The sequence below is a fragment of the Manis pentadactyla genome, chromosome 12 (assembly GCF_030020395.1).
Source record: "Manis pentadactyla isolate mManPen7 chromosome 12, mManPen7.hap1, whole genome shotgun sequence".
Lineage (NCBI taxonomy): Eukaryota > Metazoa > Chordata > Mammalia > Pholidota > Manidae > Manis > Manis pentadactyla.
This window is the reverse complement of record NC_080030.1, coordinates 31656125-31684098: the sequence shown is the minus strand read 5'-3', so window position 1 is coordinate 31684098 and position 27974 is coordinate 31656125. Positions and strand designations below refer to the sequence as shown.

The following is a 27974-nucleotide window of genomic DNA, read 5'->3' as shown; positions in this document are numbered from 1 at the left end:
TTTTTATGCTTAACTCTACTGGCCTGTGTTGGAATAACTATCAAATCTAGCTCTTAGTGGATATATAAAATATGACTTTCTGAGCACAAAAGTTCATTTACTGATCTGTATCTTGCTTTAATGCTTTCCTAAAATGGCTTAAATCATAACATCAAGAGGCTATATCATCTTTCTTAAACAAATACTTCAGGTTAAAATGCCCCAAAGAGTACAAAGCCATTTACCCCAAGGATGTCTTCTACTAGTAATGTTTTCCGGGACTTGGCCACGTAAGCAGAGACAGTGGTACCCTGTGCGATGGGCCCAGCAGGGATGAGCCGGGGCTTTCCTTCCTTGATTCCCGGTGGGGTGAACACACAAAGACTCTAGCCAAAAGGAAAGAACATGTTTATAAACTTTCCAGTACTTTGGCACAATACAGAAAGACTCCGAGATCCTTCTTAATAGCCACAAGAAATCTGTAAGCCAACGTAAAGAAGACAAAATGAGGAAAGGTGAGATGACCAAACTGGAACATCGAGGTGAAATCCTGTTATTTTCAATATGCATAAAATAGAGGCTAGATACAGGACACGACGATCTAGCCACAGAAAACCTCTTAAAATAGCCTATTGTGATACATAGAAAATAATAAAATGAAAAAAAAAAGTAAGCTCTCCTTGCACTCAAGATAGTCTCATGCAAGAAAAAGATACACGTGGGCCCCACCTCCCCTACAGACTCGGCACATGGATCTGAAGACGGGATCAGAAGCTGTAAGCCAAAGTGAGTTTGCTCTATTTTTTCATTTTCATTAAAAATATTTCTTTCTTAAATATTTCTTTAAAAATATTCCTTAGAATTTTCTTTTTCTAAGACTCAAATACTCCATTCCTTAAATTGGTCAGCCTATAAAATCATAGATTCAGAACACTCTTGATAAAAACTTCACTTTTTCCACACAAAAAATTTTGGACCTATCTGTGTATATCTTTCCCTTTCAAATGAGTTGGTAGGAGGACAAAGTTCTGAAACTATTTAAAAATAAATGTTTTAAGATATGACTTTTACTAAATCCAATCATATATATAAGTTTCTACAAATTAAGAATTGCTTGCCAAAAAGGAAAGTCACCTAAGGACAGGACATTACTGTGACACAGCTGTATCATGATTACCTATGCAATCTGAAAGATACTAAGGTTCAGGCAAAGTCTCTTAACCCTTTATTTTTATCTTAAATTGAATTTCTGTGACTTAAAATTGAGACCTTTTGAGGCAGTAAGTGTTAGACAATCCTCTTAAGCTAAACATGTTCCTATTAATACTTGTTATTACTGAGTTAGTCCTATGGGAAGACACTGGATTGGATTTATTTATTATCTTAGTAGGTGGTTTCCAAGCTTTGCAGTGTCAGAGAACTCTTTCTTCAAATAAAATACTACTTATAAGCACAAGAGAGTGAACCCTGTAAGTCTGAACTCTTCACCAACTGGGAGAAGAAGGAAAGCAAAGTGCTGGTACAGCCCTGGTGGCCTTAAACAGATCATCATGATCTAAAGATTAAATGCCAAGTTCAAAATAGTATTCTTCCCAAGTGTATCTGTACCAGTAAGGACTGTGCTTAAGTAGTACTTACTATTAGGTACATGCCTGTGAAAAATATATTTTAAGTGTTTTTTTTTCAAGGATTACGTTTAAAATATTCAATTACAAGTATGCACTCAAAGATTTTTTGAAGTGTAACAACATATAAGATGATAAGTAACAATTTTACCTTATTTTTAAAGAGGATAGAAATCAGTGTCACTATTTCTGAACTAATTCTGATTCCATTACGCACCAATATACATATGGCATAAATGAAGTCAGACTTTCGTTAGATTCAGTATCTATCATTGTCACAATACAACTCAGTGTGCCATCCTTTCTTAAGATTGAGAGAATAGAAAAATGATTCAAGAATAGGAAGAAGGTTGCAAGAAAAAATCTAAAGGATATGGTATATTTAGCCTGAAGAAAAATCAGAACTGACAATGATTTTCTCAAACTATGAGACAGTTAAAAATAAGAAGGATGCTGAGTAACATTCCTTTTCTTTAACAGAGACAGGATGGCAGGAAATGAACTTAAGTTGAACCGAGTGGTTTAAGTAACTCTTGAGGAACTTCCTGTGACAGTAATAGAAGAAAAACCCTTGAGCAAGCTCCCAGCAATAATTTCGGACTTTTTTTTTTGAATAGTTGTTGGCTTTATTTGTTTGCTGTTTGAAGATACACAATAGACAACCCTTTTGGATGACTTTGCCATCTGCCCTTTGAGTCTGAATTTAATAATATCTTCAAGTTACGCTTAGCTTCATAATTCAGTATGATAGAATAGCTTCTACATTCCTAGATTATTGGAAGATTATTTAATTTTATGAAACATTTATTGCCCCTATTTAGAGTTTTTATATGATGCACAAGAAACAGATAAGCAAATACAGCACCTAAGGTATATGGAAGGCTATCCTGTATAGCAGGCTTCCTGAAGATACAAGGTTTAGAAATCTTTCAATTACTTGATTGGATCTAGAAAACTTGTAGATAATAAATAATTACCAACAAATTAAACAATTCTTTACACTAGGAAGATTATGCTTGTCTTATTAATTAGCTTATGATTTTTATTCATATTTATAAATAGAAATGTTTCCAAAAAAACCAAGGACAAGTGCTAACAAAATACTGAGAAAGTTGTCCCATGAAAGCTGAAAGTTCAGGCAGGAAGGGAAATGAAGCAAGGTACGACAGATACTTGTTTCTGATGTGTTTTCACTTTCTCTCCTTTGTATGCTCACTGTTTTGTTTTTATTTTACTCCATACAATTCACCTGTGCAAAAGCTCCCTCTGAAGCATCTATTTCTGATTACAGACCAATGCCTGGGTTGAACTGTGTGTTCTTAACGGCATGGTCTGTATGATCTGTGTAGCTGAACAGGTTAATCGCCAGCTGTTACTGCAAACAGAAAAAAATCAGTAACAAACCTTAAACTGTAAGCCAAACTGCACGTGTTCAGGGATATAGAAAAGTTCATTAGATTGGCCTTAATTTATTCACAGAAACCATCAAATGGACAGCTGAGTATTGAACAGTCTTTTCCCACTAGATGCACTGTCCCTTTCATCATATAGTAAATCCCCAAGTATACTAGAGTCTGTTTCTGAACTCTCAATTCTGTGCCATTTGGTTTGTCTGCCACACTGTTGTTAATAAGTTTATAGTATTATAACTTATATAAATCACAAAATTTTGTGATTTGGCAAGTCAAGTCTTGTTTTGGGTTAACAATGTTCCAAAATAACCATAATGTATTGCATAAGATACATTTTGCCTTTCTCATTGGTAAAGGGCCCTGCATTAATGCATTAACAAAAGATGGGTGTAAGTAAGCTCTAGGGAAATTTACAAAGGGAATAGGGATCTTCAAAATCAAGCCATATGATTTTTGGCATAAGGACTGGAGAAATATACTTGGTGGAAAATGAACAATAGAACAGACTATCACAATTTATTTTAAAAAATAGGATATTTTAATGAAATGGGAAAATCTGGTTCATTGACATTAAATAGGTAAGTGTACTTTACTTGGTAACAAACTTGTTCTTATCTTTCTTCCCCCATACAATTAAAGGATTACATTATTCATTAAATTCCATTTTTATGTTAAGGCTTCAATTCACAACCAGTGAAATTTTACCAATACTTTTTAAGAAGCAAAAAAATATATTTAAGCTTTCCATTAAGTTATTTTTCTTACAAGACACTAGATGGCACTGGAGAGCAAATGAATTCAGAGCTCTGCAGCTGGGCGGACGCAACTAGTCTCACATTCACCTGGAACTTGAACCAGGTAACTTTGCATAATTCTTAAAAACAAAAAGACAAAAGGTCATTGTGCAATTTAAGTAAGTCACACACTTGCTCTGAACTACTGGTTCTAAACTGGTTTCTAAAACCAATATATGACAAGCTATGAACTCCAGTGTGACCAAAGAAACGACAGTAGAATGTTCTTGGAGTGAAAGGGTCATACCCAACTTTATTTCCACGGTGGCAGGTCAATAACTAGAATCCCGTTCACTCAGACCAAGTCTGCATGCAGCAAGCCCGTCTCTGCCCCTGGGCCTCTCTGTCCACATTGCCATCTTCTGCTCTGCTCTCCTGCAGCCTTGCAGCCCTGCCACCATGTCGCCCAGAGCACTGGACAGAGCTCTTTATATAGTCAACAACAACGTATTGCCCACATTTGTGTGGTAAGCTTGTCAATGAGGGCCAGGTGAGAATCCCAGCCACAGGAACCCTCATTTTATCCACAAAAGGCTATACTCAACTTTATTCCCATGGTGGCAGGTTAATCACTAGAATCCTGTCCACTCAGAGAAAATCTGCATGCAGCAAGCCAGTCTCTTTCTCTGGGCCTCTCTGGCCTCTGCAGCCGTCTCAGTCTCTGTCCTTGTCGCTGCTGCCACTCCAGTCTCTGCTTTCCTGCAGCCCTTCAGCTGTCGGGCCGTGCCAGCATGTTGCCCAGAGCACTGGGCAGAGCTCTTTATATAGAGTCAATAGCAATGTATTGCCCACAGTGTGTAGTGAGCAAGCCGACCAGGGCCAGGTGAGAATCCTGGCCATCAGAACCTCCACTTTATCCACAGAATTTAAAACTTCTTTAAGTACAGTTTTTCAAAGGAAAACCTATAGTTAAAACATTATAAAGTATGTTACGTGTCAGTTGAGGAATGTGACTGAGTATGAAAGAGAGAAACTGTTACAAACACTGAAAGTTGAACTAAGCAAAATCTTAATCAAGGAAAAATTAGTTTTATCCAACAAATATTTCAAGAGTGCCTTATATTTGTTATGTGTCAGACACCGCTGTGGGTCAGGACATAAATATAACCCTCTGCCTTCCCTAACTCTAGACTTCACACAGATTGTTTTTTCTGCCCAAAAAGTCCTTTACTGTCCCTTCATATCTGCTAAATGAGAGTTCTTCCAAGCTTTTTAATGTGACCTGGCCCCCGTGCCTCTTCAAAGTCAGTATCCCCAACACCCAGTTCCCCTCTGATGGCAGTTAAGACCACCTACTATAATTAATTGTGGATTCATTTATTTCCCCTAATGGTTGTATATCCTTTGGTAACAGGAATGATTTTGTATTTATCTGGCTATGCTCAGCAATTTAGCACAGATTTGGGTACATAGCAGGTGTTTTAAATGATGTGCTGAGTGAGTAACATTCTTAAATTAACATTTAACAACTGAAGGTTAAATTAAGGTTTAGAAAGTTCAAGAATCCCATCAAAATCACAAAGTGGTGAAACAGAACTCACCCAATCCAACTCCAGAATCAAAATTCTCTCAAAAGCTGAACTACTGACTGGAAGTTTTCCTTCCGTTTCCATGGTCTGAAAGTGTTGGCAGCACATGCCCTCCTGCGGGGCTGCCCCCAGTGGAATGAGAACAAGGAGAGCACGGGGTGGGAGTGGGGTGGGGGTGGACCCATTCTGGCTTGCCACTGCACCCAGGTTTACACCTGCCTGAGCAAGGCTAGTCCTCAAAAAACAATCTATTGGATAAATGTAACTTTGAATTCACTGTGAATAACTCTGCCCAGAGCTTTAACAGTATTTTAATTTATTTTCATAAACATTATTCTCTGAATATTGCACTAACTGTAACTGTTTTTTTTGTTTGTATAAAGAGTTACTTGACATGCTGTTTATGTTTAATTTCCATGTTTTTAGCCATTATGGGGATCTAAATTCTTAAATGGGGGCTAAATGCACCCAAGTGGGGTGTAACCCAAAAAAGAAAGGGATCCCAAGTTGGCAAATCCTAATGTAATATACTGAGTTTAACATATACATTTTCTGGATGAACCTAATCAATGATATTACCAATAGTCTCTAAATAGTATTTTTGATCTGTCAATAACTAAAAATACTATCATTATTTTTCTGCTCATTTTTTTTTTGGTGTGATTGTTTTGCTTTATAAATTTCAGTGCACCAAATATTTACCGTATACATTTCAAATAGCTCTACCTTACTATAGACTGTAACAGTTCACAAACCACAAGTGGCCTCCTTTCCCAATTTAGTATTTTTTACTCCCTGAATTTAACTTTGTTATGGATCTTGTGGCATGGCACTTACTGCCCTTCAGTCTACATTTTTCTGGAATAGGGTTGCTCCATCTAAAATTTCCTTTTTATCTGCAATCCTTCCTAAGTCACTTTACCTGTGCCTTTATAAAACAGAAGAAATTTGTGGAATGTTTTTAACCTAGAATAAGGTTTTTTTTTTCTTTTAAGAGCTGGGCCTATTATACTTGTACATACTTTCATGATGAATTCCACAATCTTATGTTTAATTTTTAGTGCTTTAATGCTATTTAGAAATCATAAACTAGCAGAAAGAGAAATCAGGAAATGTATTTACAATTGCATCAAGAAGAATAAAATACCTAGGAATAAACCTAACTGAGGAGGTGAAAGACCTGTACTCTGAAAACTATAAGACACTGATGAAAGAAATTGAAGAACACACACGTAAATGGAAAGCTATCCCATTATCATGTATAGGAAGAATTAATATTGTCAAAATGGCCAACCAGCCCAAAACAATTTACAGATTTAATACAATCCCTAAAAAAACACCAGTAGCATTTTTCAATGAATTAAATCCAATAATCTTAAAATGTATATGGTACCACAAAAGACTGAATGATCAAAACAATCTTGATAAAGAACAAAACTGGGGGCATATCACAATCCCTGGTTTCAAGCTACATTACAAAGGTACAGTGATTAAAACAGTATGGTACTGGCACAAGAAGAGAACCATAGGGATCAATGGAACAGAAGAGAGAGCCTAGAAATAAACCCACACATATATGATCAATTAATATACGACAAAGGAGCCATGAATGTACAATGAGGAAAAGAGAGTCTCTTCAATAAATGGTACTGGGAAAACCAGACAACCACATGCAAAAGAAACAAGACTAGTCTCTTATGCCATACATAAGAATTTACTCAAAATGGATTAAAGACCTAAATGTAAGACATGAAACCATAAAACTCTTAGAAGAAAACAGACAAGAATATCATGAACATCAGCATGAGAAATTTCTTTACGGATATGTCCCCATGGGCAGAGAAAACAAAAGCAAAAATAAACAAGTGGAACTATATCTGTACAGCAAAAGAAAGCCTCAACAGAACAAAAAGACAGTGTGTACCATATGGGATAATAAATTTGTAAATATGTATCTGATAAGGGGCTAATATTCAAAATATATGACTCAACACACAAAAAAACAAATAATCTAATTAAAAAGTGGGCAGAGGACCTGAATAGACATTTTTCCAAAGAAGACATATGGATGGCCAATAGACACATGGAAAGATGCTCAACATTACTGATCATCACAGAAATGCAAATCAAAACCACAATAAGGTTATCACCTTACACCAGTCAGAATGACCACTATCCAAAAGTCAAGAAATAACAAGAGCTGGCAAGGATGTGGAGAAAAGCAAACCCTTCTACACTGTTGGTGGGAATGTAAATTGGTCCAGCCATAGTGGAAAACAATATGGAGGTTACTCAAAATACTAAAAATAGAAATACCATACAACCCAGGAATTACACTTCTGGGAGTTTATCTGAAGAAAACAAAATTGCTAATTTGAAAAGATATATGCACACACATGTTCATTGCAGCATTATTTACAATAGCCAAGATATGGAAGCAACTCAAATACCCATCAACAGATGAAAGAATAAAGAAGATGTGGTACATACACATGATAGAGTATTACTCAGCCATAAAAAAGAAAGATCCTACCATTGTGATGACATGGATGGACCTAGAGGGTATCATGCTAAGTGAAATAAGCCAGGCAGAGAAAGATAAATACTGTATGATTTCACTTATAGGTAGAATCTAAATAAAACAAGCAAAGAAGAAATAGGCCCACAAATATAGATAACAGACTGTTGCTTACTGCAGGGAGAGGGTGGAGGATGAGTGAATTAACAAAATAAGTTAGTCATTGGAATGGAAGTACAACATATAGAATATAACTAATAATACTGTACTATCTTGTATGGTGGTGGGGAACTACACTTACCATCACAAGAATCTAGAAATGGATTTAATTATCAAGTCACTACGTTGTACATCTATATAATATGATACACTATTGTATGTCAACTTTATTTCATTAAAAAAATTTGAAAGAAGAATATCCACTTAAAAGGCCCAGGAAAGAATTTGATTTACAACTAAAAATAAATAAAATAAAACACATAAGCAAAATAAGTCATATCTATGAGAGGTGGGTGAAACAAAAGCCAAGAAATGTAAATTCAGAAAGAACATAAGATAAAATAAAAGAGATAGTTAATACATTTCAAGATTAAAAGCTTAAAAATATGTCCAGCAAATGAAAAATACTATAAGGAACAACTAAGATAAACTGAAAAAGAACCAAAATGAACTATATTAGTCAATATGTGGGGAGATAGTATTTATCCACCTAAATTCTCTATTTAGCAAAGATACTTTTCAAGGAAGTGGTAAAATAAAGACATATTCAGACAGACAAAAACTGAGAGAGTTTCACATCAGCAGATTCTTACTAAGGAAGTCTGCAGGATAGCAGAAAAATGATGCCCAGCAGAAGACCTGAGATGCAAGAAATGAAGAGCAAAAAATGTGGTGACTATGTAAGTGCCTCTAAAGAAATGCTTCAGCGAATTGAAGACTTCTGACAATGTCTTCTTCCCACCCACAGGAATCTCTGGGTTAAGGAGATATTAAGAGCCTAGCTACCTACAAGGAATGCACGAAAGGAAAAATACAGTGAACAAAACACTGTAATTATCCCTTAAAGTCATCCTCCCAGGGAAACAAGATCTCTGCCTTCATGAAGCTTTTCTTCTAGTAAGAAAGCCAGACAACCAAATAATCACACAAATCACAGAAAAATATGTAATTACAGCTCCAGCTCAATTCTCTGAAGAAGTATATGATACCAAGAAAGCATAACAGAGTGGGATCTGACTTAGGAAGTTTAGAAAAAGCTAGTTTTATTATGTATCCTGCCGCTCCCTGCAGCACTGAGGGATATACTGCCGACCAGGATAGACTCAGTCCAGAGGAATCAATGGCTCCAGAGAGAACTGTGCGAAGTAAACTGATTGACGTTAGGGGTTCACAATAAGAAGCCTGCTAAAGTCTGAGAGGTATGATGTCCTCTCAAATTCCGAAAGTAAATGATAAGTGAAAGAATTAGAATTGATATACATAGAACTGCAGTTTAGATATCCTAGATAGAAAAGCTTTTGCTAAATCATCTATTCGAGAAAGCTGATTCTCTGAGATCAATGCATAAGGCAAAAGATAAGGACAAATGACTAAGCACACAGGATTTGGGGATCTAAAGCCCAGCTCTGAAAGCGGAGCCCTATTTGCGGTCCCCCCTCTGCAGGCCTACAGCCTCTGGTTGCCTGCCTCTCCACTTCTGCAAACTGTTTCTCCCCTTGCCCCATACCTAGCAGAATAGCGCCATCTCATAATGGCTCATTCTCAGTGTCAGAGTTCACATCACCTCTTTTCAGGCAAAAAGCTAAAATGCTGAATCCCAGATCCAGGTTTCAGCAGAGAACCTGACTGGCCCCAGTGTGGGTCACAAATTACTGTGACTGAAGGGAGAGGGTCATGTGATACAAACAGGATTCCTGTGGCCAACCCCTGCAGACTGCCAGGAAATCTCAGGGAAGGACAAATGGCATGTGGGCCAGCATGATTATACCGCACTAACATACTACACATCGGTATATTATAAAGTAACTACAAGTTATATAATAATTTTCTCAAAGGAATTCTTAGTTTTCTAATAAAAATCCCAAAATTTTAGCAATAATATTTTACAATGAACAGGAAAGAGATCTACTTGTTATTTCAGTAGGTTAGCCATTTTAAAATACTACCAGTGTCTGAAATACAGTTTAAGGTATTTAGAAGTAGTAGTGATGTCTGAATAATTCAGTTAAACACTCTTGTCTGACTGTTTTTATGAAAGGCCCTAGGTGAGATCTAAGTGAATACAAAAATAAGTATGTAAATGTCCTTTCCTTAATGCACTTTTGATCCCATAACATAACTATTACACAATGCAAGGGGAAACAAGGGCTATGGAGACACAGAGGATCCGTTATGAGTTCAGTAAACCAGCCAATAAATATTTTTTGTGCAATGACTTTTCATGATTTGCAGTACTGTACTACTTACAAGTGCTATTAAAAATCTCAGAATACTTGTGTCTCTGTTCCTATTAACATCTTATATAATATAAATAGCACACATTTTGATTACTCACCAATGCAAGTATATCACATTGCAAAAATACATCCCAAATCTCAAATAACAATGTCTAATATTTAAGAAATACACAGTATGTTTGCCAAATAAATGTGTAAGTCACAGTATAAGTGAGTTTTACATATTTTAGCTGTAATACACATATTATTTGCTCAGAATATTATTCTAAAAAATGATACATATGTGTTTTTAAGATCATCACAAAAGTCAAATGCCGGAAACGGACCATCTTGACATACTTTTGAAAGTGCCTTACACGTGCTGCATTAGATAGTGGGCTGAGCTTTCAATGAGACACAGGGCGCAGCCTGTTCCACTGAGACTGGGGGAGGCACATGTGGGAGGCCCTCCACCCAACACAGACTGGGCCATGGCCACCGCAGCTCAGGGATCCACACTTAGCAACTCCAACCCAGCACTTTTACAGTCTTCTCAAAAACCCAAAAATTCACAAAAAAAGGCCCAACTTTTGTTTTTGTTTTACTCTACTGCCAATTGTGTGTAAAAAGGGCATGACTATCCATGACACCCAGCTCAAGTCCTGAAATAACTTCTGTACAAAACAGTTAAGTCTAGAAATGTCATTTGCAAGACAGGATATCACCATCCAAAATCAAAACAATAAATAAATTATAAGATCTTATGCCTGAATGTTGCCTTATTGATAAAATTCTCCATGGGTAATAATCATATATAGAAAAAAAATACAAAGTGAATTTAAAGTACCTAATGATGATATTTCTGTTAAGTTGTTTGTAACATAACTTATCTTTTTAAAAAGAATTATGACATTTTCTTATCTAGAGCACCAAAAGCTAAATTTAGATACTTACATTATTGCACTCTCCAAGGAAATACAGTGCAAATCCATCAGCTTTTGTGGCTGCCAAGGTAATAAAAAAGGAAGAAACTAATCTCAATGGAAGAACATAACACACATAAATTCTTTAAGGTGCAACCTCAGATATGAGTCTTTTAAATGGATTTCTTCATTAATGGTCATGCAGTAAACTGAACAAAATAACATGGCTTTACTCAACTACATAATTAGAGCATTTTTATTTGCTTTCCATCAGCTATTGTAAATTTTAAAATGTGACATCCTCACATGCATATAGCAGTCAATGCACTACATATTTGTCAAACTTTAAATATCAGAATTACTGAAAAATATTTTTAAAATTTGAGAATTATATTTTCAAAGTATTAAAAAATACCAGAAGTGACATTCAGAACACTGAATAACCAATATCAGTATCAACCAAAAAGGATGATGTCTACATTCACATGCCATCACTGAACAGAATACAATTCAGCTTTTCTAAAACTGCTGCAGGGCCATCAGAAGGCAAACTGTAGCAGCAACAAGTAAGGCTTGGGGGCATCGCCTGAGTGGAGTCCGATTTGACTCCTTTACCTGTGTGACCCTGGGGGAGGGATCGGCCTGTCCTCACCACAGCATCCTCTTCAGCAAAATGGTGATAATAGTATATGAAGTTGTCATCGCCCCAACTAAGTTTAACATGTTTTGTCTTCCCTTCAAATTAATAATTTTCTTTAGAAAGATGTGATTTAATTCATTAAAACTATTCTTTCCAAAGAAAACTTAAGTTATAATTAGAAGACAGAATCCATTTATATATCATATATATATTGAGGGATTAGAGAACCCCTGAATTTTAAGGTTTGACTCATTCTGGTATTTTCATAAAATATTTTTACTCCAAACTTAACCCAAGGATAGAAGTAAATAAATTACTTGCATTTGCCTCTTACTAAGTATATTATTTTTGACACTTTTTGCAATGGAATAAAGGAATCCTTGGTTGTTTCTCTAAGAGGAATACAAAATGCTTCTTACCTATTTTAATGATGCTACTCAGTTCATAGAGGAGCAGCTGGTTATCGCCTCCTGTGTCCAAACGCTGCTCTATGTAGCTGTTCAGCTCATACACCACTCCCTGCATATTCGTATCCTGGTACTTTGAATTAAAAAAAGGAGCATAATTAAATGTAATCAAATAAAAATTCCTTATTTATAAAACACACTATTAATATACATGATGCTATATACTAGCGTTCATTATGCCTTTACAGATCATTTGAATATTATAATCTATAAAAATGGATTGAAACTTAGAGTTGCTATGACTTATTTAGAATTATTTATAGAGTCCATGCATACTTATTTATATTAAAATATCAAACATTACAACTTTGTACATTTTATATATAATGCATCAGGCAACTTGATGAATAAAAATTGTACAAAAACTGGCTAACTGAATGAAACACGGTGAGAAGCCAGAGAAGTTCACTGACATGTGCTGCACCAGGTGGCACACATTCTGCCCATTACTCTCCACTCATCTGCAGGCTGTGGCCCCCACCCCAGCCGGATCTCGGATCTGCTGTTGGGACAGAAGCAAGAGGCTTGCATGGGAGTCACCAGTGAGTCTGCGGTGCTGGGCTTCATCACAGGAGCTGGGGCACCAGCAGGAGCATGGGGTCTGGGAAGGAGGTATCTACACCTTAGCTACGCCCAGCACAAGCTACCACTGTGTCTTCTTTGAAAGGACAGAAAAGGAGTCTTCTAACAAGCTTCCCTGCTACCAAGCTTGCCTTTTTCATCCTGCTGCCCAAACAGCCATGGTAAACCTTAAAATGAAATTCTAACACTCCCTGGCTTACGAACACTCCGGAGACTTCCTGCTGCACTTAGAACAACAGGATGGCCTCCCACACTCTACAAACGGGGTTATCATCTGCCTCAGACACAGTTTCAAGCCACCTTTCTCTTTCTTGACCACTCAAACATCTTTTACTCCTAAAGGTCTGTTACTTGCTAATATTCTTGAGCACAGTTCTCAACAAATATCTGTGGAATGAATGAATGTGAATAAATAAATGAAAGAATGGATGAAACAATCAATCGTTCCACAAATATGTACTGGCAATTCTGACAACCTGTTTTGTGTAGACCCTCTTCTAGAAACAAGAGATGCTACAGAATGAACAAAATACAATTCTACTCTTCAAGGAGCTTACAATCTAGTTAGAAGAGAATAAATAAATTACATAGTATGATGAAAGGCCACAGGAGCTATGCAGAAAGAGCCTAGATCCAGTCACACTAAAGCCATCATGTCTACACAGCTATCCTGAGATGGTTCTTGCTCATGAATGGGACACATTCTTTAAGCACTTCCTTTTCCTGTACAGAGGGGCACTTCAGCTGGCTTCAAGGTGGGTGTTTAGTCACTCAGTAGAGGAGACCCTATAAAAATGATTTACAGGCTGATTTCTTCCTCTGGCTAGGATTCTGAGAATAGGGCCCTTAAGGAGACGTGTACAGTGCTGAGGCTAGTGACCAGGTGTTCACCATCTCTTTTGGACAGGAAATGGGTTATCACACACAGGTGAGAAATGAAGATATTCCAGGATGTGGAGAGTTTATCATGTGGTTTCCTTTCACGTTTCTGGGCTTTAAGTTTCTCATTTGTATAACAAGAAGATTGAAATGCAGTCTTTAAAATACCTTCTAACAATCACTATCTAAAATAATCTAAGACCCAGGATTGTAATTTTTTCTGTTGTTCAGTTCAAATTCTAATCTTTTACTAATCAAAGGGTTAGTACACCATTTCTTTTGATTACCAATGACAACTGCATAAATATCACAAGAGCAAAATGTTTTACCATGGTCATTATTCTACATTAATGTATTATTTAGTCTCAAATTTTAAAGGCCTATGTACATAGTGGATCATTCAAACCATAATATACTGTAAAACAAAATACATACAAATATGAAATAACAACCATAATTATTATTTGATTGTTGGCCTATGGCCATTTTGCTACTCAAGATTATTGTTATTACAGGAAAAGTGGAGGGAACAAATGGAGATGAACGCTGAACCACGTACTTCTAAGAAGCTCTTACGGAGACAACTGATGAAGAAAACTTTTAATTCTACAGCGTGACTAATAGAAAATCACAATAGTATATTAATGAAGTTAAGAACTTGTATTTGTCCAGCATTTTTAACTTTCCAAAGTCCTTCCACTGCTTTTATTATATAAAAACCCTTATAAAAGTATATAAACTGTGTAACACTATAACATTCATAACTCAAGATGAGCTAGAATGCTTGAGGAGAATGAGGCAATGCACATCTCAAACTCCACAGTTGGACTGGACACCGCTGCCCTCATTTTCTGTTCCACACTCACTTTCATGCAGTACTTGCTCTTCACTAGCACAGCCACCAAAAACATGGATTTGCAGATGTGACTTCATTGAAAGGACTGGAGTGTCTAACACTGAAACTGTGGACTCTGTCAAGCTCTGTCCAACAGCTGTTGCATTTTCCATATATGCTGAATCCCCATGTGAGTTTGCTATGATGCCCAAGACCATTTGGATCACAGTTTGGGAACCAGGAAACAGTTACTCTATCACCCAGAGAGAAATAATATTTTATAAGATACAGTGGTACTGAATGGAGCAGTGGCCATCCACGTGGGAGTGGGTCTAGCCAGGAGAACAAACGTTCCAGACCTGCTAAAGTGAGTCAGGTATGTACACATGCATTGGAAAGCCACTTCACCAGGAGGGTTTAGAGGCAACTCAAGAATGAAATGGGAGCTTGGACAAGGCCAAGTCTGTGCTCCCTGTTGGCACTGAGCCTTCAGAAGTCTATGAGGCATCACTGGAAGGGCTATGACAACACACCAGAACACATGATGAGATGGGGGTTCAGTTGGATAAAGACTTAACAGCATGCAAAACAGCTTTTAGCTTTTCATATAAACCCCAATATTTGGATAAAATCTCATCATTCTTTAGATTTTCTATCTTTTATCTTTTTTTATAACTTTTCATTTTGACATAATTTCAAACTTACAGAAAATGACAAGAATAGTACAAAACACTCCTGTATACCATCAGTTGTTTATATTTTGTCTTATTTGCTCTACCATTTTCTGGACAAATTCTTTCTTCTTTTCTTTTCTTTTTTCTTTCTTCCTTTCATTCTATTATCCATTTTTTATCTATTTTATTCTACTTATTTTTCACCTATCTTTATTTTTCTATATATCCATCATTTATCTGCTTTACTATCTAAACACACACAGAGACACAAACACAAATGTAATAGTAATAAATACTTTTTCCTGATTATTTGAGAACAAGTTGGTATGCTTCTTTCTCCTAAACCTTTGGTGTATATTTCCAAGGAAAAAGGATATACTCTTACATGGTTACAATATAGTTATCATGACCAGAAAATATAATATTGCTATAACAACATTAGCTAATTAAAAATCTACATTCAATTTGGTACTAGCACAAGAACTGACCCACAGGCCAACGGAACAGACTAGAGAGCCTAGATATATACCCAAGCACATATGGTCAATTCATATATGATAAAGGAGCCATGGATATACAATGGGGATATGACAGCCTCTTCAACAGCTGGTGATGGCAAAACTGGACAGCTACATGCAAGAGAATGAAACTGGATTATTGTCTAACCCCATACACAAAAGTAAACTCAAAATGGAACAAAGACCTGAATGTAAGTCATGAAATAATAAAACTCTTAGAAGAAAACATAGGCAAAAATCTCTTGAATATAAATATGAGCAACCTTTTCCTGAACACATCTCCTCAGGCAAGGTAAACAAAATAAGAAATGAACAAATGGGACTACATCATGCTTAAAAGCTTCTGTACAGCAAAGGACACCATCAGCAGAACAAAAAGGCATCCTACAGTATGGGAGAATATATTTGTAAATGACATATCTGACAAAGGGTTAACATCCAAAATATATAAAGAACTCACATGCCTCAACACCCAAAAAGCAAAGAACCCTATTAACAAATGCATGGAGGATATGAACAGACACTTCTCCTAAGAAGAAATTCCGATGGCCAACAGGCACATGAAAAGATGCTCCACATTGCTAATTATCCGGGAAATGCAAATTAGAACCACAATGAGATATCACCTCACACCAGTTAGGATGGCCAACATAGAAAACAGGAACAACCAATGCTGGCGAGGATGCGGAGAAAGGGGAACCCTCCTACACTACTGGTGGGAATGTAAGATAGTTCAACCATTGTGGAAAGCAGTATGGAGGTTCCTCAAAAAGCTCAAAATAGACATACCATTTGACCCAGGAATTCCATTCCTAGGACTTTACCCAAAGAATGCAGTTTCCCAGTCTCAAAAAGACATACACACCCCTATGTTTATTGCAGCACTATTTACAATAGCCAAGAAATGGACCTAAGTGTCCATCAGTAGATGAATGGATAAAGAAGATGTGGTACATATACACAATGGAATATTATTCAGCCATAAGAAGAAAACAAATCCTACCATTTGCAACAACACGGATGGAACTAGAGGGTATTATGCTCAGTGAAATAAGCCAGGTGGAGAAAGACAAGTACCAAATGATTTCACTCATCCACAGAGTATAAGAACAAAGCAAAATCTGAAGGAGCAAAACAGCAGCAGACTCACAGAACCCAAGAATAGACTAACAGTTACCAAAGAGAAGGGAGGGAGAAGGGGAATAAAGGGCATTAAGATTAGCACACATAATGTAGTGGGGAGGCATGGGGAAGGCAGTATAGCACAGAAAAGACAAGTAGTGATTCTATAGTCCATCTACACTGATGGACAGTGACTGTACTGGGGTATGTGGTGGGGACTTGATAATGGGGGGAATCTAGTAACCACAATGTTGCTCATGTAATTGTATATTAATGATACAAAAAAAAATCTACATTCAAATTTCATTCATTGTTCCAATAATGTCCTTTATAGTTTTACCTCCCACTGAGGCAGGTTCAAATCCTAATCATATATGATATTTAGTTGTTGTATCTCTTTGGCACACCTCCATGTGGGACAATTCCACAGCTTTTCCTTGTGTTTCTTGAACATAATGTTTTGAAGAATACAGGCCAACCTGGATCTGTCTGATGGTTTCACAAGATTAGAATCAGATTTTGGATTTCTAACAACAGCACAATAAAGTGATGCAGCTAGACCACCACCACTGTTTCTGTATTTCTTACTTCGTGTTCTACTGGGAAGAAGAGCTTTCCATTTTCCTCATTCCTTCATTTATATGAGAATGGACTCACATATCCTCATTTTATTCAATAGGTTATAATTAATATCGCTGTACATGCATTTTGATGCTAAAGTTGCAGACAGACTAACAAAACCAAAGGGGCTCAGAGTTGATAGCCTCCATCTTCTCATAAATACAGAAGCAGTTGCAATTTAACAGCAGTGAGGACAAGGTTCGAGCTGATGATGCAATGAGGATGAAAAACCTAGAAAACCTGCCACATAAAAAAGTCTCATCAAACCTGTATTACCAAGCAAAGGCAAAGTGTATTCCAGATCAGCAAACGAAGCTCACAGTTAACAGGAGCAAATAACATCAATGACCACTGCAGAGGTAGAGATGTTCAGAACCAGGTACTGGCAATATTTCTCTGACGTCAGTTCAATTTTCTCTAAGAAAACTCCACTCACAGAGAAATTGCATACCTGCATAATAATTATCTGGCCTTGGTATAATGACTTTCACAAAGGTCAGGTACTCAATTTCCAAGTCATTCATTCATTTAAGGTAATAATGCTATGCTATTTCTCAAAACAGATTCACACAGAAACTCTGGAAATTCTAAATTCTCACTCAGAGACTCAGACTCATAGTCATGGAACATAGTTATGGTAACATCAAATCAGATGGTGCTCAAGTTTTACTTCCAGTCACAGGATGCAGCTTATTTGCTAATCTCTTGTTTGGGGGAATATTTTTTATAGATTTCACTCTTTCTGAGAAAAGATGAGTTTGAATTGTCTATCCCTAGATCTTCCACAGCATCATAAGGGCAGATGCCAATAAAGGAAATCCTATCATCCTACCTGTTAAGGTCCAACACTTCCTATGAAAAATGTTGAGCAAAAAAAGTTTTAGTTGCAAAGAGAAAGAAGAAAGATAATAAACATAAATACGAGGGATTTCAATAGCAAGGTGACAATTTCCTGTGTGAAATTACCAAAATATTCCTCAAAGAACAGCACATGCTCAACTTTACATAAACTTTTCCCTTTCTATGTAAAACTGAGCACTGCTCTCAGTTTGAATAGGGAGTAAACACACTTAGAAGTAAAATAATCCATCTTACTCCACTTCCTGTTAGACTGAGTGAGATCCTAAAGCTGCTGCTAGTGTCTATGACTTAGTGATTCAGACACACATCTTACAACCTATGTTTTTTACTATCACAAAGCAGTATGACTTCAATCACATAAAACTAGACTTTATTAAGAAAAAGTTTAAATAAATCTCTGACATCCAGATGGAGAAATAGAAAAACAAAACAAAACAAAGCAAGAAAGAGAGTGCGTGAGTGCACAAGAGCAGGTGTGGATTTATAAATACTGGCAGGCTACTCTTTTTAGTGATGACATCTCATCTTAGGAAAATCAGCCTACAAATGGACTGTCTTCACCTGGACCCCCATCCCATCTGCTCCCTGCCTGCCGGTCTGAGCCTCCTGTGCACTCCTCCCTGCCTGCTGACCAACGCCTTCTGCTCTGCCCTGGAAATCACTGCCTGGCACCCTCAAACCCCCTCTGTTCTCCAACTCCTCTGAGAGGAACGACTGCTTAACGTTTTCCCCACCTGAAACCTTCCTACCATCCTGATCATACAGCTTTCTGTACTAGAATTGCTTATCCAGTAATGTAAAATTAATCTGTACAGTGTATGTTCTTGGGTATTAAGCAGGTAATTCAGAAATTTCTTCATAAATGCAGTACTAGATATTTAATAAATGTGGGCAAAAGACTAGCTATCTCAGGAAAAACGATTTTTTAAGAGTTGGCATTCTATGACCTTTCCCCCCTCACTTTATTCTATAACTAAAGAAAAATAAAAGCAAAGAGAAAACATGTAACTATGGCTGCTAATACCATGAATTTCAAGGCAACTCTGCTGGACATCACACCAATGAAACCAAACTGAGAAGAGTCACTGAGGGCTTACTTAAAACTCCCTCCCCAAGAAACGGCACTGTTGCATGAAGTTAATGAAAAACATTCCAGAGAAATTAATGACATCAGATCCCAATTTCATACGGCGAGCGCTGCATGTGAGTTCACGCTATTTATGCAAGAGGGCCCTGCATTGGAAACACACTGAACAGAAATACAGGACTAACAGAATCGAGCATCCCGTTACCCGAGCGCACCAAGTCACTAAATAGAAGGGATTCACACTGTTTACCAGGCCAGGTTAAAATGAAAACAGTATCATGAAATCTGGATTCCAGTACAGAAATTTCTTTCTATCAACCAAGGAAAAAAATCACAGAGACAAAGTTCCCCTGTGGGAGTGTCACTGCTTCTCAGGCTGCACGGTGTAGCTGAACCTCCCCAGCTGCCCTCAACAACAGCACCTAACAGGAGAACCGGAGTAACATCTCCATCACAGGAAGCACAGGTATGGAAACTCTACCTACAAATACCAAACCTAACATTACCCAAGGATTAAAAAACATAAAAAGAAGAAATCAACAAATGACCTCTCAACAAAGAGAGCAACATTTAAAAAAGAAGAAAAACCTACCAAAAATACACAGGTATTGGTATTGCCTCACGTACCCAGGATAAATGTCTTGGGAAACAGTATTGTCAAGAGTACACAGGATAAATGACATAATTACTGTGCTTACTGACTTTGCCCCACGCTAAACATAAATGTTGTGAGGCAGGAATTTGTCAGGTTTCTTCTTGACAAGCCTGGAAGACAGCGGCTCAACTGTTAAAGGGATGCTTCAGTGTTGATGTCTGTTTAGAAAGACATACCAGACTGGGCCGGACACGCGATTCTAACATGGCACTGGATACGGTATCTTACATTATTCTTACAGATGAACTTTCCACATGAAGCATTGTCCTATTAGTGTTTTAATAAATTGTTGAAAAAAGGGCATAGGAAAATAATTTGGAAAAATTACTCAAATTTATGGCTTCAAAACAGAGAAAAAGGTAATACATTAGATGACAGAAGTAAGATTGAGACTCACCTCAAAAGGTTGGAATGGGTCAAAACAAGATAAAATGAAGTTCAATTATTGTGTAGTCAAAAAGTTAAAGTTATGGAACAAAATCTGTTGATGAAGACATTTTCTTGGTCTTCCTTCCCCTTCACTGACCTCTCCTTCTTAAGCTCCTTTGCTGGTTTTTCCACATTGTCTTCACCACTAAACAACTGTAGTGTCCAGAGTTTATTCTCAGACCTTTTTCCCCCACAGACAAATTCCCTAAGTCATGTCATTTAGTTTCATGGTGTTAAATACGATCTACATGCTACAGACCCCCAACATCTCTAGCTACGAACTTTCCTCTTGGCCCGGCAGTATATACACTTGCTTTCAGGTATCACCAACTTGATGTCTGATAACTCAAATTTAACATGTTCAAAAATAACTTACTGCTTTTTCTCAACCTCATTCAACCCATTCCTCCTGTTGTCTTCCCCATGCCAGCAAAGAGAAATTTTATTCTACCAGGTGCTCAGACCAAAAAAGGCTGGGAGTTGTGACTGATTCCTCTTTTCTCAACACCACATGCAACCCCTGGGCACAGTCCATGAGCTCTGCCTCCCTAACACGGCCAGCCTCTGATCACACCTCCGCCTCCCCCTGCCTACACCCCTAGGCCCTACCTGGGGCCCCCATCTGCACCTTTCCTCCCTGTGTGCACTCTCAGTTCGGCTGCTAGAGCGACCTGTCTGACATTTAAGCTAAAGCATGACACTTTTCCACTCAGTGTTCTCCAGCTGTTCCCATAATAGCTTCCAGTTGCTCCTGGGATCCAGTGCAAAGCCTGTGCAGTGGACCAGGAGGCCTTAAACACCCCCAAAGTCCTTAAAAAACAAACTCACCTCCACATCCCACCACCCCAGTGCACACTCTGCTCCTGCCACGGGTCTCCCTTGGGGCCTTGGCGGCTGCTGTCTCTTCCTTCTGGATGATTCTCTTACTCCCTTCAAGTCCTGCTCAAATGTCAGCTTACTGAGTAAAATTCCCCTGACCACCGTTTATCTGCAGTAAGCCACTTCCAACATACCATCACTCTCTACCACCTTATTTCACTTTATTCTTCCATGTATTTATGAGAGTGCTTATCAACACCTTATATGCATAGATTTAGATTAAAATGTCAGCTGTCTCCACCACCCTCTTCCACACTATGAGAACCAAAACACTATCTTGCCACCTGTGAGTCCGTCCCCAGCACCCAGAACAATGCCTGGCACATAAACGCTCAGCAAATATTTGTCAATTGAATGGCAGATGAGGAGAAAGACAGACGGGGAGGGAGGGATGAGAGGAGAAAGGAAGGAAGACAGAGGGGAGGAGGAGGATGAAGACTTACAGGTACGAGTTCACTTCATGTAAAAAAAACCAAATCTTACTTTACTCGGAATGAATAAGCAGAAATGTCCTAGCTCTTTAAAAAGCTGTTCTCCCTTAAAACAGAAACACAACTTCAAGGGGTGTGTGCCGCAACTCACCTTACCAAGGTCAAGCCACCACTGCTCTGTAATGTCACAGCACAGCCACCGCCTTCTGACAATATGCTAATAACCTACACTTTACAGAGAATGTGACCCCCATCCTGAGGAGGCAGATGGGGGACAAAAGTGTTTTTAGAAGAATGTTTCACTGGGAAAGACAGACCACAACCCCTCTGCTCAAAGAGCCTGAATACGGAGGAGGGCAGACGGCTACAAAAGTCAAAGCCATACCCACAGATGACAGTGAAGGAGAGGTGGTTTGGGTCTAAGTGAGCGACTGGCTTATGAACGTGCAAACTGCCCGCAGCCTCAGCGAAGAGCAGGCTTTCTGACAATGGGTGTTCCTGAACAGAAGCCTTGTGGCCAGTCACCACACACTGAAAGCTCACACTAGGTTATTTGTAAATCTTAACTTTAATTTAAAAAAGGGTATACTGTTATATTAAGCAAATTCTGAGTATCAGTCAAGTAAGTATTGATCAAGACACAGAATGGATATATTTGGAAGGAAAACTTTAGAAGATCTTAGCAGCTGATGCTCTTCTAGGTTATCAGCTCATATATTAGTATTTCTCAACTAGAGATTCACCTTCACCAAATCCGAAATGAGAGAACCTTATAAAATAACAACAAAGAAAAATCACTATGTACAGTTTTCGCCTCACTTCTGATGGCCTTAAAGACAGCATGTGGTATTGTCTGAACACACGGTGTCTCTTCTCTCCTCACTGGGAGCAATGGACCTGGCCTGGCGCTGGCGTAGTAAGAAGTAGGTGGTGACATCATTATCCGACTCCAAGATGCCTGGTGGCAACACTGTGTACAGCTACAATATCCAGAAATGGAGCCAATAAAAAAGTCTACTCTCTGTCTAGGCAGTTGTTTCCCCCAAATGTAACCCAGTTTATATTTGAAGGAGTGGGATGCCATAGCGAAATCAATTGTAACACTTGGGTAAAAATAAATAATCGTCACATTTGGGGACACTGGTGTTCCAGCAAACAGGCAAACAGGATCAGTGCAGTGACATCTCAGGAGTATAATTCTAATCTTTGTTGTCAACAGAACAGCATGCTAGGAAAACACACAGACCGGTCGAAACAACCTCTTTGGGATATCCCTCTACCCACCTCCCTCAAAAATAACAAAAAAGTCTAAAACTTCTTCAGGATTGTAAAGGTTAAACTGAGGGTAGGCATTCTCTATAAAATGAAATTAGTCTGGGTTAAAAAAAAAGAGAGAGAGACTCAATTGAATTGTAGTTTTCTTCTGGCCTCCGATTTATGAAATGCAGGGTCTACGTGAGATCGGGGACAGCAGCTTCCCTGGTGAGCCTCGGGGCGTAGCTCCTCTGCCCAGGTTCACTCGCCAGAATCCCCTTTGGGGCCTCACATAGCACTTCGTGGTTTCATTCTGTTGTCCCAGCAGCTGCAAAAATTCCAGGCTGGTGCTTGCTGAAGCACCCAGACCTGGGACTTCCTTACTGTAAGCTCTGTCAGTAAGCGTGAGGCCCCTAGGAAAACTCTGAGCTTCACAGAGATCTTGAAAGTCTGTTATACTCCTATGGACACAGAGAATTCTGCCCAGTCTCCAGCAATGGCCCTGGCCATTTTAGAGACGCCTTTCCTCAGGTGATGAAAAATAAAGGAATATATCGGTATATGTGATCCTATTAACGATACTTCAGCTTAGATCTTCTGATAGAGTGATCTCTCACGTAAAGTTGCATCGGATGCAATTCAAACTGATTATTTTCATTATTTAATCCACATTTAAGACCTTTATTTGTACAAAAGATAAACAATTAAGGTGTCTTTCACATGTAATCAATCAGAGTTGCGTGGTATTAAACAGAGTATGCTGGGTGCTCTCAGCACTCATCCCCCATTCACTTTCAAGTTGGCTAAGTCTCTTAAAGTTAACACGAAGTACTTCTCTGGGACATGGAAACAGTACGTCTAATATTTCTCAAAGTACTGAGGAGTATCATGCCTTTGACACATAAGTAGTCACCTTTTTTTTCCCCCAAAAAGAAGGTGTGTGACCTCCAAGGCAGGGTGGGCCAGGTAACATGCTGGGCGAACCTGACAGCCAGGGCCTGGCGAAGCTCCGGCTCCCTGGTGGAGTGGGCTCTGTGAAAAAGCTGTGTGGGTGCTGCCTGCCCTTACGTTTTCAATAAAAGCCAGACATCCAACCTTCACATGCAGTTTCTCTACTTCTAATGTTGGCAACCAATTCACAAAACCCCCCAGGCATGCACAGGCAGAACACTGCGCGTCTGTCCACCGTACTCAGGTCTGAGGACCCCACTCGCCACCTCTCCCTCCTGCCTCCATGCCGCACGCATGAGCGATGCTTAGGAGGGCACTCAGCTCCAGTCATTATTATTCTAACGCATGAATATGTTAGAGTGCCGAGAAAGCATACATACAAACGGCTTGATTTTCTATCCCATGGTAGTAGAAGTTTTGTTCACATCACTTACCCTGCTGACTTCCTTAGGAGCCGATTCATCTGGCGATGGAAACAGAAGGGGAAACACAATTAGAAACTCTGAGAACATGTCATTCACTCTCAATAAACTAGAGAGCTCGTCTGCAAAGCTTCCTCTAAGAAAAGCAAAGAATTTGGTTTTAAAAATCTGTAAAGTAGAAGTTAAACATAATAAATTTATAGTAAGGCATACATATTAATTTTGAAGGGGAAATGAAATACCATAACGAGTTGCTAGTCATTTTCAAGATTACCTTTTCAGGGGCCCTGAAATGGAGTGTCTGCAACCGCAGCACCGTGCTTATTCATGCACACACACCTAGAAGGGGGCTAGGGAGACAGGCAGTGTTCAAATGCCCCAACCCACACAAATCTGATAAATGGCCACCATCACCTGTGCATCTCCTGCTTGTGGAAATAGGACGCGTGCCTGTATGGCAAGCTGCTCAAGGCTCGAAACACACGTACCAATAGCGCTGCTGTGTTCCACGGGTCCCAGAGGCGGGGGCTGTGTGTACAGCTCCTCAGAATTGGTTACTGGTAACAGGAGACCAAAGGATGGCCCTGGCCTAGGCCAGACCCACAGAAGGCTCTCCCTGTGGGGCTGGCTACACAGCAAGAATGTGCCTGTGTGACCCATGGGGTAAAGGAACCAAATGGCCAAGATTCCACTGCATATCCACTGGCTCTGGGATCCCAAGCCGAGGTCACTGCTCTGACCCAGTGGCAGGGCATCTGTGTGGCCCTTACAGAGGAAGGGGGCCTGCAGGCAGGCCTCCCCGGGCCCCTCACTGAGGCAGCCTTTAATGTAACGCTGCTGCTGCTTTGTGTCTTCTTTGGCGATCAACCTCTGTCCAACTGCCACCATGGGCACACGCTCAACATACCCAGCTCCCAGGAGTTGTGTGTGTCACTCCAACACATATGTGAAATAGTTACTGTCCTCCAAGTACAGAGTTGTGGTCCTCCCTCCTAAGTATACTTGCTAACTGACCCACTGAGTCCTGCTGTTTCCTCTTTTTCTAACTTTTCTCTGATTTACTGCTTACCACCCATTTGCACACCTAACACCAAGTCCAGTCCCAAATCACATACTAACCAGTAGCCTGCCAGCTGGTCCCTGAATGCAATAGCTGCCCTGGCAATCACACACACACACACACACACACACACACACACACACACACACACACACACACACACAGCTGCCCTGGCAATCACTCACTCACACACACACACACACACACACACACACACACACACAGCTGCCCTGACAATCACTCACTTACACATGCACACACACATAGGTCTTTCATGCTTCAACATCTGGCTGCGAAGTGACTTTTCCTGGGCACATTTTAAAAATTGCCAGGCTTGGGTGGGTTAATTCACAGTTGGAGAGCAAACACCGTATCCGAGGCACCCTGAACTGGGGTGTCCTGGTGTTCCCTGGAGAGGGGAAAAAACGCACATCATTGCTTCACTTAAAACTAGAAAACAGCCACTTCTATAGGACAAACAGAAATAAGCAAAAGCAATTAGCAAAAAGTCACATAAAAAAGAAGAACAAAGGAAACTATGTTAAAATCACATGAACTAAGGATAATGAACTTCTTAGTAACCAAAGGAAAGCAGGAAATTGCAGGTGATGTGATTTTTATTGCTTAACATATATTAACTAGTGTATTACAGAAGATTTATGTCTCCTTGTTCATGAGCTTTACAGCAATGTGACACGGTAGCTTTATATCAGGACATTGTGCTTGCCATCTGCTTTACACACACCAAAGTGGTTCAAAACTGGCCTTTTTAAATATTGCTACTCAGCAAAGCTGAAATCCAGCATTTAAAACACTGCATTGAAAGTTCTATAAGCATTTGGTGTTACATATACACACAAAAAAAAAAAAAAAAGTAAAAAGATTACATTAACTTAATAAAGAAGACATCCACTAAAGAGAGGGGAGGTGGTAACATAATGCCTCTGAGTTAAGATTGAAAACTATGCTCTGCCTTCCAAATTCTAAATTGTGACTTTCATGTGACCTAACTTTAAAACTACAGTAGGGACTGTGTTGAAAACTTCCAGCTTTATTACTCTATGGTCAGAGAGTATGTTTTGAACAATTCTTATTTTTTAAATTGATTGATCATTTCTTTGAAGTTTAACATACAGCCATTTGTACTGCATCTTCCATGGATAAGTCTCTGTTTCCAGTGCTCATTGTGTAGGATAAAAAAGGCCCAAGAAGTGCAGAGAGAAGAAACAGTGAGCAGAAGAGGAGAGCCTTGTGATGCTGGGAAGGTCTCCCTGCACCCCCAGCCTGGGGGGCAGCCCAGCTCCCTTGGCCAGGCAGGTTTTACAGGGACCCCCCGTATACCAACATGGAGTATGGCTGGCTTCTCGTTACAGGAAATACTTATTTCCCCTGCAAATTAATAAACAAGCCAGCTTCTTATGCACGCCATCTTTCAGGAAGTGCACTGGCTCACTTGGCCTGGCCTGGCCACTTCTGCCACTGCTGTGGAGCTTAACCTGAGGATGGCCATCTGTCTTCCCACAGCTGTGCAATCTTAATTATCCACAAACATTTGGAAGGGAGGGGAGGGGAGGGAGGAGAGAGGCAGGGGAGGAAAGGAGAGGGGAGGGAAGAACGAGAGAGAGAGAGAGAGAGAGAGAGATTGAGAAGCTCCATCTTTGGACATATGTCTGAGCAATTCAATCAGCTAACCTTGAAGTCTGCCTTGCCTAGGGGCTACTTAATATGTGAAATAGTTACTTTTCCTATTGATTAAGCCAATTTTACCAGATAAAACTAAAACACTCAAAAGGGCATGGAAGAAATGTTAACAAAATATTACTAGGAAATTACTTTTACACCATTAAATACACTGTTATTTAAAATACAATCTTTAGAAAGCTCTCCCATTCCTACCAAAAAATAAATTCCTTTGCTTAGGATTCAAATCCTCAAAATTTGGTTCTGCTCCATTTTTCCAACTGGAATTCACAACACACCGCACTCCCTTCCCGCTCCAACACCAGGCTTGCTAGAGCCCCAAACATGTTTCGCTTGCTCCTTAACTCAGAATCTTCATAACTCCAAACCACAAATATTCCCTGAGCACCAAGAGCCTGGGAACACGCTAGGTGCCTACAATATATCTGAGAACAAAAAAGCCCTTGTTCTCATGAAGCTTTATTGTAAAGGTGGCAGACGGTCCATAGCATGATAAACATTTAAGTTACACAGCAAGTTGGAAGTGGTTAGTGCTTTAAGGGGGACACAGAGCAGGTAACAAAGGACCAGAAGGCAGTGGAGGCAAGGGCAGTATTAAGGGGTGGCCAGGCAGGTCTCCTCCAGGTGGTGAGCGCTGAAAGCCGCTCCAGGGAAGGGCATTCCAGGCTGAGGCAGCGGCCTGAGGAAAGCC

The 27974-nt window shown here is 39.1% G+C and overlaps 1 protein-coding gene across 1 annotated transcript in view; it reads right to left on the bottom strand.

Annotated features, from left to right (window-relative positions):
* Positions 1 to 27974, bottom strand: part of PDE10A (phosphodiesterase 10A) — a 270323-nt gene that overhangs the window by 91110 nt on the left and 151239 nt on the right. The window contains exons 3-6 of the mRNA XM_057490292.1: positions 24535 to 24563; positions 12275 to 12395; positions 11247 to 11296; positions 225 to 365 (exon numbers count right to left, since the gene is read on the bottom strand). Coding sequence (XP_057346275.1) covers positions 225 to 365; positions 11247 to 11296; positions 12275 to 12395; positions 24535 to 24563 — 341 coding nt within the window. The remainder of the gene's footprint in view (positions 1 to 224; positions 366 to 11246; positions 11297 to 12274; positions 12396 to 24534; positions 24564 to 27974) is intronic.